At 43.2% G+C, this 17,762-nt stretch overlaps 3 protein-coding genes across 12 annotated transcripts; all 3 read left to right on the forward strand.

Moving 5' to 3' along the window:
* The first annotated feature begins 79 nt into the window (after positions 1–79).
* On the forward strand, positions 80–2,913 carry sac3d1 (SAC3 domain containing 1). 3 transcript variants are annotated; one of them, XR_014119768.1, is made up of 5 exons: positions 80–464; positions 565–919; positions 1,221–1,497; positions 1,668–2,341; positions 2,652–2,913. XR_014119768.1 is itself a non-coding variant. In XM_027024132.3 (4 exons), the coding sequence occupies exons 1-4, from the start codon at positions 433–435 to the stop codon at positions 2,129–2,131; spliced, it is 1,128 nt and encodes a 375-aa protein (XP_026879933.2). In that variant the 5' UTR covers positions 80–432; the 3' UTR covers positions 2,132–2,426. The 3 variants fall into 3 exon arrangements, 2 of the variants coding, with proteins under 2 accessions (XP_026879933.2, XP_026879934.2); XM_027024132.3 differs by lacking the exon at positions 2,652–2,913 and having other exon boundaries at positions 1,668–2,426; XM_027024133.3 differs by lacking the exon at positions 2,652–2,913 and having other exon boundaries at positions 568–919; positions 1,668–2,426.
* Positions 2,914–3,205: 292 nt separating this feature from the next.
* mrgbp (MRG/MORF4L binding protein) lies at positions 3,206–8,925 on the forward strand. 7 transcript variants are annotated; one of them, XM_027024136.3, is made up of 6 exons: positions 3,207–3,377; positions 5,184–5,305; positions 5,406–5,487; positions 5,579–5,653; positions 5,860–5,971; positions 7,789–8,925. In XM_027024136.3, exons 1-6 carry the CDS (start codon positions 3,242–3,244, stop codon positions 7,994–7,996), a joined length of 735 nt encoding a protein of 244 aa, XP_026879937.1. In that variant the 5' UTR covers positions 3,207–3,241; the 3' UTR covers positions 7,997–8,925. The 7 variants fall into 7 exon arrangements, with proteins under 7 accessions (XP_081563271.1, XP_081563272.1, XP_026879937.1 ...); XM_027024139.3 differs by having other exon boundaries at positions 5,860–5,896; positions 7,785–8,925; XM_027024137.3 differs by having other exon boundaries at positions 3,208–3,377; positions 5,860–5,896.
* A 433-nt stretch (positions 8,926–9,358) lies between these two features.
* eef1a2 (eukaryotic translation elongation factor 1 alpha 2) lies at positions 9,359–15,309 on the forward strand. 2 transcript variants are annotated; one of them, XM_027024127.3, is made up of 8 exons: positions 9,359–9,513; positions 9,774–9,970; positions 10,621–10,800; positions 11,191–11,487; positions 11,765–11,915; positions 13,146–13,402; positions 13,557–13,791; positions 14,603–15,309. In XM_027024127.3, exons 2-8 carry the CDS (start codon positions 9,827–9,829, stop codon positions 14,728–14,730), a joined length of 1,392 nt encoding a protein of 463 aa, XP_026879928.1. In that variant the 5' UTR covers positions 9,359–9,513; positions 9,774–9,826; the 3' UTR covers positions 14,731–15,309. The 2 variants fall into 2 exon arrangements, with proteins under 2 accessions (XP_026879928.1, XP_026879929.1); XM_027024128.3 differs by having other exon boundaries at positions 9,389–9,558.
* The last annotated feature ends 2,453 nt before the right edge of the window (positions 15,310–17,762 follow it).

A 17,762-nucleotide genomic window follows, 5' to 3' on the forward strand; every position in this document is an offset into this window, starting at 1 on the left:
GTTATCGGATATGACGTATTACACCAAAAAAGCTCACACACACTCAAGGGAAGTGACGTTTCACTTTGAATCGTGAGTACTTGTTTATTTTGATTTGGTTCTTATCCGACAGATACAAGTTGTGTGAATGCTTGTCAAACTCCACATATCACGTCAAATAATTAATTTTTATCTTATTTTTTTTTAAACACGGCTATAACTAGTGTATAACACCAAGGACTGACTGGCCGGCAGCTAGCCTATGGAATTGACACATTGCTAGCTATTTCTAGCTACCGCTATTTGTTTTATCGGTGCGAAAAAAAACCACTGCTATCTATCTAAGTAGCTGTCTGCGTTTCTTTGCTTTCTTCCGACTACGATCTAATGACTGTAAATATCTCAGATACGACGATTATAAAGTAACAACGTAGCGTATCGCCTAAATCAGTGATGAGCAGAGAAATTCACGCAAAATGTTTTCCGTGAGTTTGACCTTTTGATCTCCTAAAAAAAAGCGCCACCACAACGTTATCTGACGCAATTTACATTACATGTTTTTTTTTTTAACCTGTCCATGCACAGCAGGTCTCACTGCACGAGGGGTGGAGGAAGGAGACAGAAGCAACGATGCGAGGGCGAAGCGAAGAGCAGCGTGTCGGTTCCTCGCGGCACCTGCATGACCATGTGCCCCGCTTACGAGCTTCGGCAGCGGGAGCTACAGAACCGGCTGCACCGCTTTGAGGTGCTGACCGGCACGGAGCACGACCGTCTGCCCCGCGCAGATGTCTCCTGCACAGTTAAAGAATACTCACGCCCAGCGGCCGGTAAAGACTCCACGAGAGCCACCGACCTACGGCCCCCGGACATTCTGTTAAAGACTGTGTATTATCTGGTGGATGACATAGCTGCCTCCTCCACACTTCACCCTTGGACTGAGGTTAGCAAGTGCATGTAGATGTGTCACAACGGCATGATGCAAGAACCGATAATCTAGACAATCAGACAATCTAGTTTGATTTTGGTCTGTGGGCCAATGACCTAAATGTAGTATGTAGAATAAGCTGTTTTATGGGTCAAAGTCAGACTAAAACAAAGGTGCCTGGTCATGACCGTACAAGATGAAACCGTATTAACTTATTATACAATATAAACCATATCTCTTTGCATTACCGCTGGTCTGTCTGTTCATACCCATCAGTGGTATGTGCTGTGGCATTCTGTCTCCGGATGTTGTGCAGGTCTACAGCTTTGTGTTTGACCGCTTGCGAAGTGTGCGTCAGGACATGATCATCCAGCGCATATCTGGCCCGGAGTGCGTAGCGGTGCTGGAGAGGACCGTGCGCTTCTTGCTCTTTGCATCGTACCGGTTGTGCGGCCAGCCTCTGCGGCTCTTCGACTCGTGCATCAACGACACACACCTACAGGAGTGTCTGAGCTGGCTTCTAGAATGCTACCGTGAGGGTCAGCACCAGCACCAGGAGGAGTTCCAGGCCCTCAGCCTACTTTACAACCTGGGTGAGTGCATCTTATACTTTGTGCCAGTGGAAATGTTAGTATGCTTTGGTTTTCTAATGATAGGCTTGTTTGGTGACTCACACTATTGTGCTTCTCTTCTATGAGGGACCTTCCGTTTGCTGATGATCCTTCCCTAATTTTGCCTTCTGTACATTTGTGCGGGTTTCCAGGTTCGGCGCAAGCTGTTCAGCATGTCCTGGAGTTGCCTGGAAGCGTGCGCCTCTCTCCGCCTGTCCGGCTGGCCCTGGCCATCGGGAGAGCCTACGTGGAGCGCAATCCTGTCCGTCTCCTACGCTTGGCCCGCAGGCTGGACTTCCTGCAGGGGTGTGCCCTCCACCGGCATCTCCTGCCCTGCAGGAGAGACCTGCTGCTGCTCTACAGCCATGGACACAGCAGCCGAAACTGCCGTTTCCCCATCCAAAAGCTAGCAGACATCCTCTCCCTGGAGAGTTCCCTAACCGCTCAGCTCTGCCGGGCACATGGGATACACGTTGGTGGCGAGTGGGTGATCTTCTCCAAGGGCTCCTTCACTGAGAGCCTGTCTGAGGAGCTGCAATGTGCCCAAATGCACAGGCTATTGGAAGACAAGCAGCAAGACCTTACAGTCAGCGATATCATTCATGGCGTGGCTTGATTGTCACATTTAGGGAGTTGATCACTCAAAAGGCCAAAGTTTTCTTTTTAATTTACGGATGTAAACCTGGAATCATATTATAGTACTGGTGTACCAATTATGCATTTAAAGCTAAAGGATTTTGCTGCATTCTGGGACTATTTACACTTGTTCACTGTTAAATCAAGTTGGTGACTCATCATCAGCACTGAGGTGTTACAAAAAGCCTTTGTGAGTATTTCAATGACGTTTTCTGTTTTTACAGGTGAAAGTATTGAAATTTGAAAAGTAATAAAATCTATTTTTATTCTTTCTTTCTGTGGACTACCGAATACACTGAGCAATTTTACATTACTGCTAGGTTGTAATAACATTAGGAAAGAGTGGTTGGAGGTTATGAGGTGATCCTTGGATTTAAAACCCATTTAAGGTGCCTCTTGATTTGATGCAGAAACTTAAATTATTCCCTCAATCTTTGTCAGATATTTCTAATGTCTTTTAATCTCTGATATAAGCAATGTCCCCCTTTAATCTTTAACAGACTCAACATTGTTTTAATGGAAAGACCTCACAGATCATCCAAGTCAGTATCAACATTTGCCTTGATTTTTTATGCTTTTTTGCTATATACATCAGACATAATTACACAGTTTTGTAGTGCAACATGGGTCTATGTCAGATATTTTGGACCACTGTAATTTTTTTTCACCACCTTAACTTTCTAAACGTGAATACAACCTGTGTTGCAATAATCTGTAATTATGTGACCTGTAATCTTTTATGTATGCAGATGTATTGTTTCCCTCCAATATATAGCAGCTTCACATTATTTAAGTGAGAAAAACTCAGCCCTAAGCAACCTTTTTAACTCTTTCCTGCATGCTTGTCACAATCAGGGGTTTCCAATCTTGAATGGAGCAAATCACTAATTAGCAGTATCTGATTTGTAAAATCATATGGGGAAATATAAGGTTTGTGTTAGATCGGTCCTTTAGTGCGACTTTATAGTTTACAAAGCTATATTGCAGAAATTAGTACAGCTCTAACGGTTAAATGCGATTTGCACATGCTTAGAAGCGCTTGTGGGCGGACTTTCGGCGTTCATTCATTAGTAGGCTACAGAGCGCAAACATGGGGGAAGCCGAAGCGGTCCCAGCCGATGAAAAACAAGCGGATTCAGGAATTTGTGCTGCTGATGAGTCAGTCGTGTGGAGTCAGGAGGTGGAAGTCTGTCTCTTTCATGCTATGCTAGGCCATAAACCCGTCGGTAAGATGGATTTCTCGGTTTTACGTAACCGCAACTGCCTATTGTACGTTAACTAGGCCTTCAATCCCCGGCGTAGAGTGAACGGAGGGCGGAAAAACCCTTTATTCTTCTATTTTGCAAATTCAGCCGAATCTGTCAAATTTTGGAAGGTTGTTTTATTAATGAAACAGACATACCTATATCAGAATGCAGCTATCCGTAGGTACCAAGTGATGAAGGAAGCTAAATAATTGATGGGACTAGTTTATTCGTGTTGCTAGCTTAGCTAACTAGCTAACCTAGCCAGGACAGTCAGAGGCTGATTATGGCCATACAGTTAACCTCGCACTGTAAGGGCCAGGGGAAGAAAGTAGCAGTTATTACAAACGCTTGTGTATTAGACAGCAAGATCGCCAGCTAGGTATCGTTATTTCGACATAGCCAGCTAAAATATGTCGATTTATTCGTAGCTATCTAGCCAGCTATCGAGGGTTACTGCGCATGCGTACCTTGCGTCACGTTTCTGGTTTTACTGGCTTTTTAAATTCATTTTTTAAACGCATTTTTATAGTCATTTGTATGTTTTTCATAATTGTAATATTGCAGTTAACCTTCTTTATTCAAGTGTATTATAGGAGCCCAAAAGTGCACACGGAAATGAAAATCACCCAAAGTAACTTTATTTGCGATACTTCATATTACATCTGTTTTGTTCGGGACGGTGCGATATGTCTCCTTCGCTGAGAGGACAAATGGTCTCATAAATACGGGTGCATAACGCTATTTATTTTCTTCTAAACCATTCTGGACGGCACTGATGCTGTCATTAGCAAAGTCTTGACCTCGGGCTGTTCGGAGTTCACCTTGAGGTCAACAGATTTTAAGCATTCTCACTTTTTACTTTTACATCATGCGAAAAGCTCGTTTTCAGAATCTTCAGCCCTGATAATTGATTTTAGCCACTGTGGCTCCAGACAACAGCTACATGTTACTAGGCACAATTTCTTTCCTCACCCAATGTTCATTGCCCCGTCCAAATCACAATCTGCAACACCATGCTTCTAGAGGAGTGTGTTTAGTTGTTTTTTGTTTGTTTGTTTTTTTGCTGTTGTCCAGATGTCTGGTGTAATTCGGTTTTCACACAGTGAAATTTTCCCCTCTCTAGTCAAATCTCTTCTATCTCGTGATGGGTCTTTTACTCGGAGTTGCTGGGGATCTGGTCAGGTTGGCAGCATCCCCCTTGACTTATTTCATCCTGTATGAGTCTTTTAAAGAATAAGGTGATTTCCATTCATGTGACCATCTGCAGGTCACTGTGAAGCTTTCTGTGACAAAAATGACCTTAAGAGTGGATGCAGGCCTTTATAATTCACAAGCGTAAAGTGCACCAAGCTTGCACATTGAGTAGCTATTGCAACATCACCCCTGATGCTGTCTGATTTAGAAATCATGTGCATGTTAATCAGTCGTAATCAGTTCAGCTTTTGCTGTATCGTACTGCACTGTACTCCACCATACTCCTTCGAGCTGGGTTCTTGCTCTGCATGAAATAACTGAATGACAGCCAGCGGTCCATAATTATAGCAGTTCAAAACAGGAAATTCTCAGTTTGGTGAATGGTACTACCCACCCATCTTTATACTGTGTAATAAATCTGGGACAAGCAAAGTACTGAGAACTGATTTTTAAATCTCTGTTTACAAGTTGCATTGTTGCCTCATTTCACTTCCCTGATGTGGCAAAACCACATCTCTATGCATCTGCCAGTGTTGTGTTAACTGAACTTACTTTAGCTGTGAGGGGCCTAAATGCTTTTTGTCATTGCAGGGGTCAACCGTCATTTCCATATGATTTGTATTCGTGATAAATTTAGCCAAAACATCGGCAGGCAGGTGTCTTCGAAAGTCATCTGGGATCACCTCGCGACGATGTACGACATGCAGGCACTGGTGAGTGGGCTGTTTGGCTGAGAATGTAATGGAAGAATTGTGGTAAGAAAAGAACAATAAACCCCATAGCTAATCTCTTGCCAATCCCTGGGTACTGCAGCACGAGTCTGAAATACTGCCCTTCCCCAACTCCGAAAAGAGCTTTGTTCTGCCCGAGGACATAATACAGGATGTCAAAGAAGGTGAGCTGCGTTGACCCTTATGTATGAGCTGTATTGTCAGAGGGTGCACGTCCGCTTTGTCTGAATGTCTGCGCTGTCCTACTGCACACAGGGAAAGTTGGATCAGAGGAGGACCTAAAGGAAGAGATCAAAGAAGACAGGTGCCTTCCTGCCACCCATGAAGAAGGTTCCCACTCTTTCCTTCCCTCTGTGTTCTCTCTTGCCTCTCTCGTTTGCTCTCTCTCATTTTCGCCTTTTCTAACGCGTCTTCTTACGCCTGCGTCATTTCATCTTTTATTTTATTTTTTGTTTTGTTCCTTTCTGGAACGTTCTCCCGTTTTGGCGTCTCACTCGCCGTGGCTCACCCTGGCGATTTGTGTCTCGTTTTCAAAGGTCTGGGTCCCAGTATGGCTGGCCGGGAGTTTGCAAGGTATGGACAGAAGAAAAGCGTACTCGGTACAATGCGGCTCAGTACCAGAGGCCTCAGTACACCGCCTCTGAGCATGTGCGTCTGTTCCTGCCCCCCACCCCCCACCCGCTCTTTCTCTTACTCTTCCTTATGTGTGGCCATTCTACCTTATCTCGTCCCACTCTCTCCGCGTGGAGAGGAGCATGACCTGTCAAGGGAATGGTTGTGTGGGGTAGTAGAATTCAGGAGGTTCAAAGAAAGTTTCTCTAGCTTTTGTGAGTGTGTTGTTTTGGCAAGAAAGTGAGATGCTTGACAGGGAAGGAGTAGGAACATAACCGTGGGTTGTATGTCTGGTTCTTTACGTAGTTTTTGTGGTGGGAGCAAATTGGCCCAAGACTGCGTCTATATTCTGGTTAAAACTTCAACTGTTATGCCGCCGATGTTGTCAGTTTTGCTGAGTCAACACTTAAGTGTTTTCAGGTTGCGAACCTGTTTTTGTTGTCAAACGTGTCTTCAAACATTAAAAAAAAACGTTGGTAAGAACAATTAATGGGAAATTAGTGGCATACACAGGCAAGCCATTTTTTAGCCTGTTGCCAGTAATTGACATTTCAGAGCTACATTTGACAACAATGCAGCAAATTGAACAGGTGCAGATGTTTTAGTTTCTAAATAATTTACATTTCTCAACAAAGCATCATATACACATTTTGTTTTGTTTTTTGTTTGTTTGGGGTTTTTTTTTTTTAATAAAGCTGCCAACTTCCACGGGACTAAGCCACAGAAGGAGACCATGTCTTTAGTTCCAACCTTTCATGGAATTCTTCTCCCTCCAAAGACACCAACATTTAGCCCTAGCCTTGCCTGCTATGTGCCGTTTGCATGTGCATCTGCTTGCATCAGCTTTTAACAAAAAGATTGTTGCACCAAAAGCAGATTATTACCCCATAAATTATTGTATGTGTCATTGATGTATATTTTTTACAAATATTTGTTGATGTTTAGGTAGTCAGTTGATTTTAAGTGAGCTCTCTGATGGTAAGAGTGAAGGAGGCATTTCTCTGATTTTGTCCTGAGCTTTTTTACAACATGGTTTGAACCTTGATCTTATTTAGTTTTTTTGTTTGTTTGTTTTCAATTATCCAGACTGGAAGGTTTTGCAAACCTCAAAATAGCTGTAACTGATGCTCAACACACTCACTCACTCACTCACTCCTGCATTCACAATGACAAAAAGTAGTGGCAGTTAAATCACGGTCAACCTTTTAGTGGCCATTAGACAACTCAGAATTTTTAAATACAGCATGCAGCTGCCTCCGTTGTAAAACTTAAGAAAAGAGGTCTAATAAATTGCTAAACCAATTGTCATTTACAATCCAGAGAAAGGGCAATACCATTGCATTAATAGTACATCCTAACACTTCATAATGTTTATGTAATAGTTATGTGGGACACTGACGTGTAGCCCGAATTCTGGCCCAGTTTATCTGTAACACAGTTGGTTTCATCATGAAAGTTGAGAACTAAATCAAAGCTGTGAGGCATTTTCCTGCCCATCATGCACTCCTGGGAAAGACTAGTCCATGAGATTTTTGGTGGTCCTTTTGTTTAGTATTGTGGGATGGTTATTGTGACGTTCTTTCCTGTTTACAAGATTGGAAATTTTGTTTATTTGTAAAATGAGATGTAAAGGATCCTCTGCCAAAAGCGTACTTGATCCAGAGCTCCAGATTAATGGCAGCAGTAAAAGTGTGAGATTTAAACTTTTTTTTTTCCTGAATTCAAACAGTTTGGATGGAGTACAAGTGAAGTCTACTTTTATTTCACCTTTCTTAAACTTGTGCAAAATGTCCTCCTTTGGCCCCCCCCACGCCCCCACCTCCCTCTGTCCCCCTCTCTCTCGCGTCAGGCAGCAATTCCTCAGTGAAGATGACCGATCGCTTGGGCAGCGGGCGAGACAAAGAGAAGGAGCGCGAGAGGGAGAGGGGGGCCTCGGGTGAGCCAGGGAGCGGGCAGAAGGAGGCCGCAGGTGAGAAGAGGAAGAGGAACCGCACTACAGACAAGACGCCGAGCTCCGGCAACCCGTCCAGCCCTGGGGGAGCCAAGCGCCGCAGGACGTAAGCACAGCCAGCAGGGGGCGACCTGCGGACCAGCAGGCACACAGAGGAAGCGCCTGGTTGAGACTGAGAGAAATGGCGTGCGCTAGGCTAATCTGCGGCTGGGCTAAGGTTACAGCGAGGAGGTTCGAGATGGTCCTGTGTTTGAGCTTAACGCAGAAGCTCCCAGTCATGACAAAGCTCTTGTGCTTTGTGTATAGAGCATTTCATGGATGACTGAGCAGAAATCTAGGAAAAAAAAGTGTTAGTAGTTGTTTAAGAAGAGCAATGAAAACATGGTGGTAAATTTCTGTGTTATTAGAAATATGTGGAGTTTTTTTTCCCCTTTCTCTGAAGTTTTATGTAGCTTCATTTTGCTCAGGTTGTTCGGGAGAGCTCAGTAAGACTTCACAAATGTGAAAATCATTTGTCATCTTAGGTGAATTGCAATAAAATTCTGTGGGATGTTGTTTGATAAACATACAATATGCTCAGTTAGGAATGAGGTGTTTAGTACATAATACATGTTCTGTCTTGATTGTAGTACTTGTTTGTAATACTTCTGAACTGGAGCTTGTATGATATTCTGTCTTGACTTGCTCTCGGGTTTTTATTGATTGACTAGTGTTTGTAATGTGAGGGACGCAACAAAATTAGTTCCTGAAATTGCAGAAAATCATGATGTCCATTTTTGTCCATCATGCAGTATAGCCAGTGTGAAGAATGTTGGGGGGGGGGGGGGGGTGTGTTGTTTTTCATGTGTGACAGTTAAGTTTACTAAGTGGCATGTAATAAACCTGTTACTTACATGTGCAGACCTATGCGTTAGCTACCTTCACCTTTTTGTCAGTTATAGAAAATGATTTTTCATCTTTTATTTTTTAACTCTATTTATTAATTTACCACTTTTGCTTTGAAAGGCATGAGCCTTTTATTAAACTGTCTTCAACATCATTATGCCTCTTGTTTGTTTAAGGAAAACAATGCTCTTCATTCTGTTTTTAACCAAGGGACTACATGTACATATCTAAAACAAAGCGAAATCAAACACCAAACTATCTGAAAATGTCTTCTCCATGCAGTGACAGCTTTCATCTCGAAGGTAACAGCAGATTGTCAGTGCTCTCGACAATTTTGATCTATACACCTAGGAAAAGAGTCATGGTTTAAATCGAAAGAGTATCTGAGTCAATTTGCTGAGTCACTTGGGCTTCGACGGTAGAGCGCGTCCTATTATCCTCCCTTTCTCATAATGTGGGTTTCTTTTTTTTTTTAACTGGACTGAATGTCCCATACCCCCCCACCCCACCAAGTTCTCCTGCATTTGCAGTTCCCTTGCTTCTATCTGTCTTTCTCTCTGTCGCCCTCCCTCTTTCCGTCGCTCTCCTCCCACTCTCCCTCCCTCCCCACCTAAAGTGCCGCATTGCCGTAGTGAAGTGGGGTGCGTTCACTGCGCAGCTAGATCCCGACCCTTGCACTGAAGTGCTGAAGACGAGTGCTCTGTGGAGGAAGACACAGGGCAGCCTGGACACGCAGCTGCAGGTACTAGAGCAAGGGCCACAGCTCACCAACCATTCTGCTTCCACAGTAGGCACAATTTCTACAGGACACTGGCTTCTTCGCTGGCTTGTCTGTTTTGGGTTTTTATAATGTAACATGTAACGTTTGGGAGTGTCATCATTAATGAGGTTAATAAGATCAGAGTTTTCTGTGCACGCCAAAGACTCAGCAGTCTGAGGAGTCGGCAGTGATGGTTTGTTTTTAAGGTGTCTTAATTAGTAATTAGTGTGACTTTACTGCAGGGGAACCCTGGGTGGGTGACTTCTCTCTTCTTTACCTCCGTGATCCCTTCATTATGGGGAAGGAGAAGATTCACATTAATATTGTTGTGATTGGCCATGTGGACTCGGGGAAGTCCACCACCACGGGCCACCTCATCTATAAGTGTGGGGGCATCGACAAGAGAACCATTGAGAAATTTGAGAAGGAGGCTGCAGAGGTAAGGCTAACTTACGATGTGAACTTTCCAAAAGCTTCGGTTTTGTGTGATGACCTTTGAGATGTTGTTCTTGCGAATTAACTCTGAAAACAAAAGAACAAAAACAAAAAACAGGCTATTGTGCATTTATAATCAAGTCTCTGGTTGTAGAATGTGTTGTTATTGTGTTGAGTAGTTCATGCTGCTTTGTGACTGGTTCAAGAAAGGAGTGAAGAACTGTGGGAGTTGTAGTTCAAACTGGGTGACTGGCATTCCCATGTACTCCCTGTGGGGTGTGAGAGACTGGCACTTAGACTCTTGCTGTCTTTCTGTACTCATGGTTCACGGAGAGCTGCTGACACTTTCAGTTGCCAAAAACACGGTAAATTACACTCCATTGCAGAACACACTCTGTGTGCCGACAGGGCAACAGAGTAAGTTAGCTGTCAGAGTGTGGGAGAAAAGCCAACATAGATCATAGCAATTAGTCGTGGAGCCATGGCCACCATGTGTGAAGCACACACACTCCTTCAGCTTTGGAGTTTACTGAGCATACGCGCATTTTGATACTAATACTAATTTTTATATTACTAATACTAATACGAATACTAATTTTTGATATGAAAAGGACTTTTATGTCTGTTTTAAATTTTGATCCTTCTCTTGGCCAGATGGGGAAAGGCTCCTTTAAATATGCCTGGGTTCTGGACAAGTTGAAGGCAGAGCGGGAAAGAGGCATCACCATAGACATCTCCCTGTGGAAGTTTGAGACTTCCAAATACTACATCACCATCATAGATGCTCCAGGACACAGAGACTTCATCAAAAACATGATCACAGGGACTTCCCAGGTAAAACACCATAGAGACATGTCTGTTGTCCAGTCAGGGATCAAGAGCAGGCTTGGCATTACTGTACTATGTTCAGTACATGGAAAATCCCTTTTAGTTGAGGGCTTGGCTGATTGCCTGCTCACAGATAGGTACTTTTATGAAGCTTCTGAAGCTGGATTAATTTATAATGAACAAGAATTTTCAAAATTCACCAAGAATAATGTCTCTTGAATATTATGTTCAATTTATGGTCTTGCTTCTATGAGCATGCCCCCCCCCCCCCCCCCCCCAAAATAAAAAATTTAAAAAGTTTAAATTGAATTAATTAAAGTTTAAATTGAATTAATTAATTAATGCTGGTTTGTTTATTTTTATCACTCCCTACATTCTACTGGGCTTCCCTTCCAGGCGGACTGTGCAGTTCTCATCGTGGCAGCCGGAGTGGGCGAGTTCGAGGCGGGAATCTCCAAGAACGGGCAGACGCGTGAGCATGCCCTTCTGGCCTACACGCTCGGCGTCAAGCAGCTGATCGTGGCCGTCAACAAGATGGACTCCACTGAGCCACCTTACAGTGAGAAGCGCTATGACGAGATTGTCAAGGAGGTCAGCACCTACATCAAGAAGATCGGCTATAGCCCTGCTGCAGTCCCGTTTGTGCCCATTTCGGGGTGGCACGGTGACAACATGCTGGAGCCTTCTTCCAACGTACGTTCAGATAAAGCACACAACTTTTGTGCTTGAGGTTTTCTCATATCTGTATCATTTTAAGGTAATAGGTGAAAAATCTGATTTACGTAATTTTTCCCCTTATGCCAAATGTAGTTGATCAGGCACAATATTTTCAGTGTCTAACATCTTTTTCTTTAGTTTGTCTTTAAAGCTAAGTAATGGAAGCCCACCATTGCAAACCAGCATGCACACTGCTACAAAGCATGAACATTATGTCATACTTTTTAACATGTAACCCCACCTTCCCCTGCAGATGCCATGGTTTAAGGGCTGGAAGCTGGACAGGAAGGAGCATCATGCCAGTGGAGTCAGTCTACTGGAGGCTCTGGACACCATCCTGCCACCCACACGGCCCACTGACAAGCCCTTGCGTCTCCCTCTGCAGGATGTCTACAAGATCGGTGGTACAGTAGTCAGTATTTTCACTTGGGATGCTGATACATTCCATTCACTTCCATTACGGGCCTTGGCAACGTTGAGATCCAAACCAAAAATTCAACTGAAGTGGCCTGGAACACATCACATCTCTATTGGATCTCTGATGTGTGGACACACACACACACACACACACACGTACACACATGCTCACATACACACACACACACACACACACAGCAATTCCCCGTTTTTTCTTTGGGGTTTAATATATATTGAGTATTTTATATGCAGTACTAAAAAAAACAAATAAATCAGAAAAAAACAGCTTCTATAGGCTACAGTGACAATTTACAATGACCTCCCTTTACACATGAGCAATAGGAGGAACCTGGCTCTCTTACACCTAAATGGAACTAAATGAAATGGTAACAGAAGATTACTTCAGAAAACTTCAGGACAGGCTCCCCAGAAGAGAGGAGAGACGTGCTCAGTGCTAAGGGAAGTCACACTAAATACTGACATTTGCATATATATATATATATATATATATATATATATATATATATATATATATATATAGGACCTAGTGCTCAGTGCTAAGGGAAGTCACACTAAATACTGACATTTGCGTGCATATATAGGACCTATATCAGGAACGTCCCGTTTCTCTGGAACATCTCTACATCTCTTATTACAGTACACTGCAGTTACTCACTTGGAATATATAGGTTAGTACCACTGTGTGCATCGTTAAAAGCTGGAAACTGGAATGCACCCACGACAGCAGGATCTCGAGAACGCACGCATGTTTGACATTACAGATTGCCTGTATCTGAAGTAAAATGACTAAACATGCCCTGTGCTGGGCACACGAAACACTGCTGCCTTTGGAGCATTACCACAACCACTGAAATCTGAAATGTTCAAATGACCTGAGTGAATATGAGCAAAAACACAATCCGTGCTGTGTAAGAGTGGCACTCTGCATCAAAGACCCTGCGTGTCAATTCAGAAATATGTCCGAATAATACGCCACGAGGGTTGTGACATTCTCTACATGTGTACAATCAACGAAATTATCAGAATAATCACTGTTGTACATTCTGAACTGTATGAGGTTAAGATTAAAGGAACACTTCACATTCGGTGCCAGATTATATTCTCGCATATTTACTGTTCTTATTTTTGGCTCTACAAAGGCGTTGCCAGACATGGCAGCTCCAGCCAACTTGTCTCAGGCTCTCGTCTCTCTCCAGGCATCGGGACAGTGCCCGTGGGCAGGGTGGAGACCGGCATCCTGCGGCCCGGCACGGTGGTGACCTTCGCCCCCGTCAACATCACCACGGAGGTGAAGTCCGTGGAGATGCACCACGAGTCGCTGAGTGAGGCGTTGCCGGGCGACAACGTGGGCTTCAACGTGAAGAACGTGTCCGTGAAGGACATCCGCAGGGGCAACGTGTGCGGCGACAGCAGATCGGACCCGCCCCAGGAAGCTTCTGGCTTTACAGCACAGGTCTGATCCGTGCTTATAGGTGGTTAGAATGGTTCTGTAACACCCCAGGGCATGCTACAATACATTTTCTCAAACATCGTCTCCTTGTGCTTCGCCAGACCCTTGCTGTCTATGTCCGAATTCGTTTCTCTCTCTTTCTCCATTTTTCTTTCAGGTCATCATTCTGAATCACCCGGGTCAGATCAGTGCCGGCTACTCCCCTGTCATCGACTGCCACACGGCTCATATTGCCTGTAAATTCGCTGAGCTGAAGGAGAAGATTGACCGACGATCAGGAAAAAAACTGGAGGATAACCCCAAGACCCTGAAGTCTGGAGATGCCGCCATTGTGGACATGGTTCCCGGGAAACCCATGTGTGTGGAGAGCTTTTCTGAGTACCCTCCTTTAGGTGAGTCTCCTCTCCAGAGCAATCACACATTTCAGACTCAGAGTGTTCTTTTGCAATCAGTTTTGCCTTTTAGGGTGCAGTGATAAAGATCTGATTTTACCCTGGAGAGCAAGGTCACAGCAAATAAAAATGGAATCAAAATTAAAATTCTTGTATTTGTACATAGTTCACTGTTTCTGAAAAATCCGGTTGCCTTTATTTTGGCAGCAAAGTCCCACATCAAAAAATTAACATTAAATTTATGCAATTGTTTCAAAATTCTAAAGGAGAATGAAAGCATTTTTGCTTATTTCATTTAAAAGAAAATCCAATGCCACTGACTTTGAAAGGAAATTCAGTGTTGTATTTATATTGATGGTTGCTTGTCAAGACAGTTATCTCCTAACTTACCAAAAGGCTTACATGATATGGAATCACGTTTGCTCAGGTGTCTGTCAGGTTTTTTATTCCCTAAGTAAGTATCTCACTTAAACTCATGCTCACTGTACTGATGCCTGGCTTCAGTAAGCTATTACTTCCCCAGGCCGCTTGCCATGGAGCCGTTAAAAGACAGTTATTTGTGCCAAATATCTATGAAATAGGTCTCCAAATAAAATGAGAGGTGAACTATTACTGGATTCTTTTTAAAACTCCTTTATAAACAAACAAACAAACAAATAACTCATGCAAATAACAAATTTCTCATACACTCATTTGACACACACGCTCACATTTGGATGATATAGTTTCTGCAAAGTTACGGAAGTGTTTGTATGTGTGCGTGTGCATGTCTGTGCATGTGTGTGGGTGGATGGGCGGTTGTGTTTTGCAGGGCGCTTCGCTGTCCGAGATATGAGACAGACCGTTGCTGTTGGCGTCATCAAGAATGTAGAGAAGAAGATTGGTGGGAGTGGCAAAATCACCAAATCGGCCCAGAAAGCTCAGAAAGCTGGCAAATGAACCAGCGCCTCACTGTTGCCCTTGTATCCCCAGATACCCCCCCCCCCCCGCTCCACCACAACCAATCAGCAGCCTCTGCTCTCCACCTGGGCTCGCTCGCTCACTGTTTCTTGCACTTTAAACACATTCTCCATTCCTGATTTTACACTTGGTGTCTTTCTTCATAGAAAGGTGAATTATGCATTTTGAATGCTCAGGTTGTCTTCCCCATAATTACATTATCATTTTTATTTATTACATATATGATGTGTAGGAGGTTTGCCTTTGAGGTTTAAGATACAACTATAAAATGGAGTCGGTGGTAGAGAGTAGGGTAGTGCTGTGAGTGGATTGTTTCTCTGGATGGCTTTGAGCTTGGACTAAATACCTGTGTGGTGAGCTTGTCTTAAATAACCAACTGTTTAAGAGAAATAAAATGTTGTCGACCATTTTATTTTGGTTTAACTTCCTGTTTACAGGTACTCACTCTACACCATAATTTATTGATGCTTTCTCTGTACTGTAAAAAAAGGTACTTAGTGACCCCGAAGCCCCAGTGATTCGCTAATAAAAAATACTGCAGATCAGAGTTTGAGTTCACTGTGGCCTTAGACTCCGCTTTCTCTTTTAATTGAAGCTCTTCTTAAACACATTTATCTAAATATTAACGTCGAGAGTGATTAAAACAGTAGGTCATAGACTTCATGTTTGTTACATGCATCTGAAGCCGTCTGATCATATCTTATTCATCAAGGGTTCCCATGAACATTCATATAAATATTATTATATGCTAATGAACATTGAAAAGGGAAAGACAAAAGGTCATTGCATATCTTGTACCCTCTGCTCGGACCATAGAAGACTTGAGAGGGGAAGGTCAGATTGCTAAACTTTAACACAGACACAACTGTTCTCTATAATAGCCTTTCACATGGTTCATATATGTTTGAACCAAACCATTCTCAAAGTGAATCCCAGTTAGTTACCCACTGATTAATACACTAACTATCCTGTTTAAGGTGAGTAGCAAAGTAGGTCAGAGAACAAAGTCATACCAGTTTAATTCCTGGAGGGCAAAGTCTTGGGACACATAATAAAGGAAAGGTTAAGAGGAGTAGATAATAAGAATCTATAGGCCCTTCCGGTTTTCCCTGTGCTAATGCTTCCTGTAGGCATGCCTCTAATAAACTGTCACCAAGCATTCCAAACTACAGTACAAAATTGTCTGTACTAAAAGGAACAAGAAAACCGTTCAATTTTATATATTTTAAAACAATTGCAAGTGACACTGTAGGCTAGACTTTGGAGCAAAGACATTTACGTACATCTGATTCTTCAAAGAGTTCTATAAATTCCACAATTCTATACTGGTGTTAACTGCTCTGTTCATCATCTGTTTAAACATTCCTGTGTACATGTTATTTCTATATACGAGCAATATAAATTTGTCATACCAATAAGTTCTACTTAAAATGAAAAATCAACATTGAATTCGACAAGCCTTTGTTGAACGTGATTACAGCAATAGTCCACCAGGGATCGCTATTGTACTTTTAGGCGTGCCGACGAGCGGACCAAGCTCTCGCTGGAGCCTTCACGTGTCGTATCTGCGGCTGCGATTTCGTGCAGATCTGGGCGAGGGCGGAATCAGCAAAGGAGAGAAAGTTTGGAAGAGGAGACTTTTTTTGGGGGGGGGGTTATATGTTGTACTCATCATTTCCATAATATAATACCGAATCCAGGTAAATGAAACCCGTTTGTGTCACATGTCGGAGTCGTTTACACCGGATAAGTGAATTTTAGATGAGTTTCAGCTTGAAAGAGAATTCTCATTCATTTACCTGAAGTTTGCAAATTAATGTTAAATGCTGCCTATCCCCCAGGTGTTATATCCCCTCTCAGTTCTGAATTTGAATATCTAAAACGCACTCTTTCTTGAGCAAATAGTTTGCAATAGTGCTGATGCTTTATTTGGTGTTAAGACCTCAAACTGACACATTATAGTTGGACTTGAAGCTTTCTGTGTGTTCTTTTTCACACCCTGCTTTCATAATACAAGAGTTTTGAAGTGCCCTGAAACATTTGAAGTAGGGTTATTGTGGGGGATGTGGGGATGATGCTTGTGTGGAGAAACATGTTATTTTTGTTCTGTGTGTCATACGTTCTTTAGAATACCACAGGCTTCTGTGACAGGACTCTGGGCTCACTCCTTCTGGTAATGGCAGTGGGCTTTTGCTCCAGTACGATTGGTGGCCGAGCCTGTGAGCAGTCTTTTCTTTCTTTCCGTCGGTCGGTCTGTGTTTCCTTCTCTCTCTCTGTCTGCGTGTGAGCTGAAAAGCCGTCTCAGCGTAGCCTCCTGCTTGCGGTTGAGGGAAAAGGAAAGAACGCTTATGATAAACCCACCCACACGGCGCACCTTGGTTCCAGTTACCATTGTCACAAGAACAGGAGAAAAAGGAACGAGGTAGACCAGCGCTGCCTGTCTGCAGTTTGTGTGACGGATATATCTTGACTGGATAGGCTGTGCGGGGCCTAGGTATATGACCACAAGGCTAAGTGAACTTCTCAGTTTTCTTTGGCCTCCCTGTGCATGCTGACATTTACAGGAAGTAATTGCTTGTGGAGAGGAAAAGACTCTTGCTGACCCTTGGAGCCTTTGTGCACACACTCGGGCCTCTGTGGGTTAGTAGTAAGACGGTAGCCTGGCTGACCAGTTGCAGTTCATACTGTCTCAAAGCCTCACCTCAAACATTCAGCTCTCTCTCTCTCTCTCTCTCTCTCTCTCTCTCTCTCTTGAGAGAGAGAGCCGTCTCCTGCCTATAAGGAGGTTTTAAGATAGTAGCTTTCTAGAGACACAGAGTCAAAACTAATTAAGCTCTTATTGGTTTAAGTTACTGTATACGTTACATTGCTTTCTTTACTAAAGGGTCCACCAGGAGCTGGTTTCCTCAAGACATTTTTGCTATTAAATGGAGCTTTGATAAGAAAATAGTTCCTCCACACAGATGGAAAATAAGCTTTGTTGAGAATGTGGACTACTACCACAGTATTGC

The sequence above is a fragment of the Electrophorus electricus genome, chromosome 24 (genome assembly GCF_041902795.1).
Source record: "Electrophorus electricus isolate QZ-2024a chromosome 24, ASM4190279v1, whole genome shotgun sequence".
Taxonomy (NCBI): domain Eukaryota; kingdom Metazoa; phylum Chordata; class Actinopteri; order Gymnotiformes; family Gymnotidae; genus Electrophorus; species Electrophorus electricus.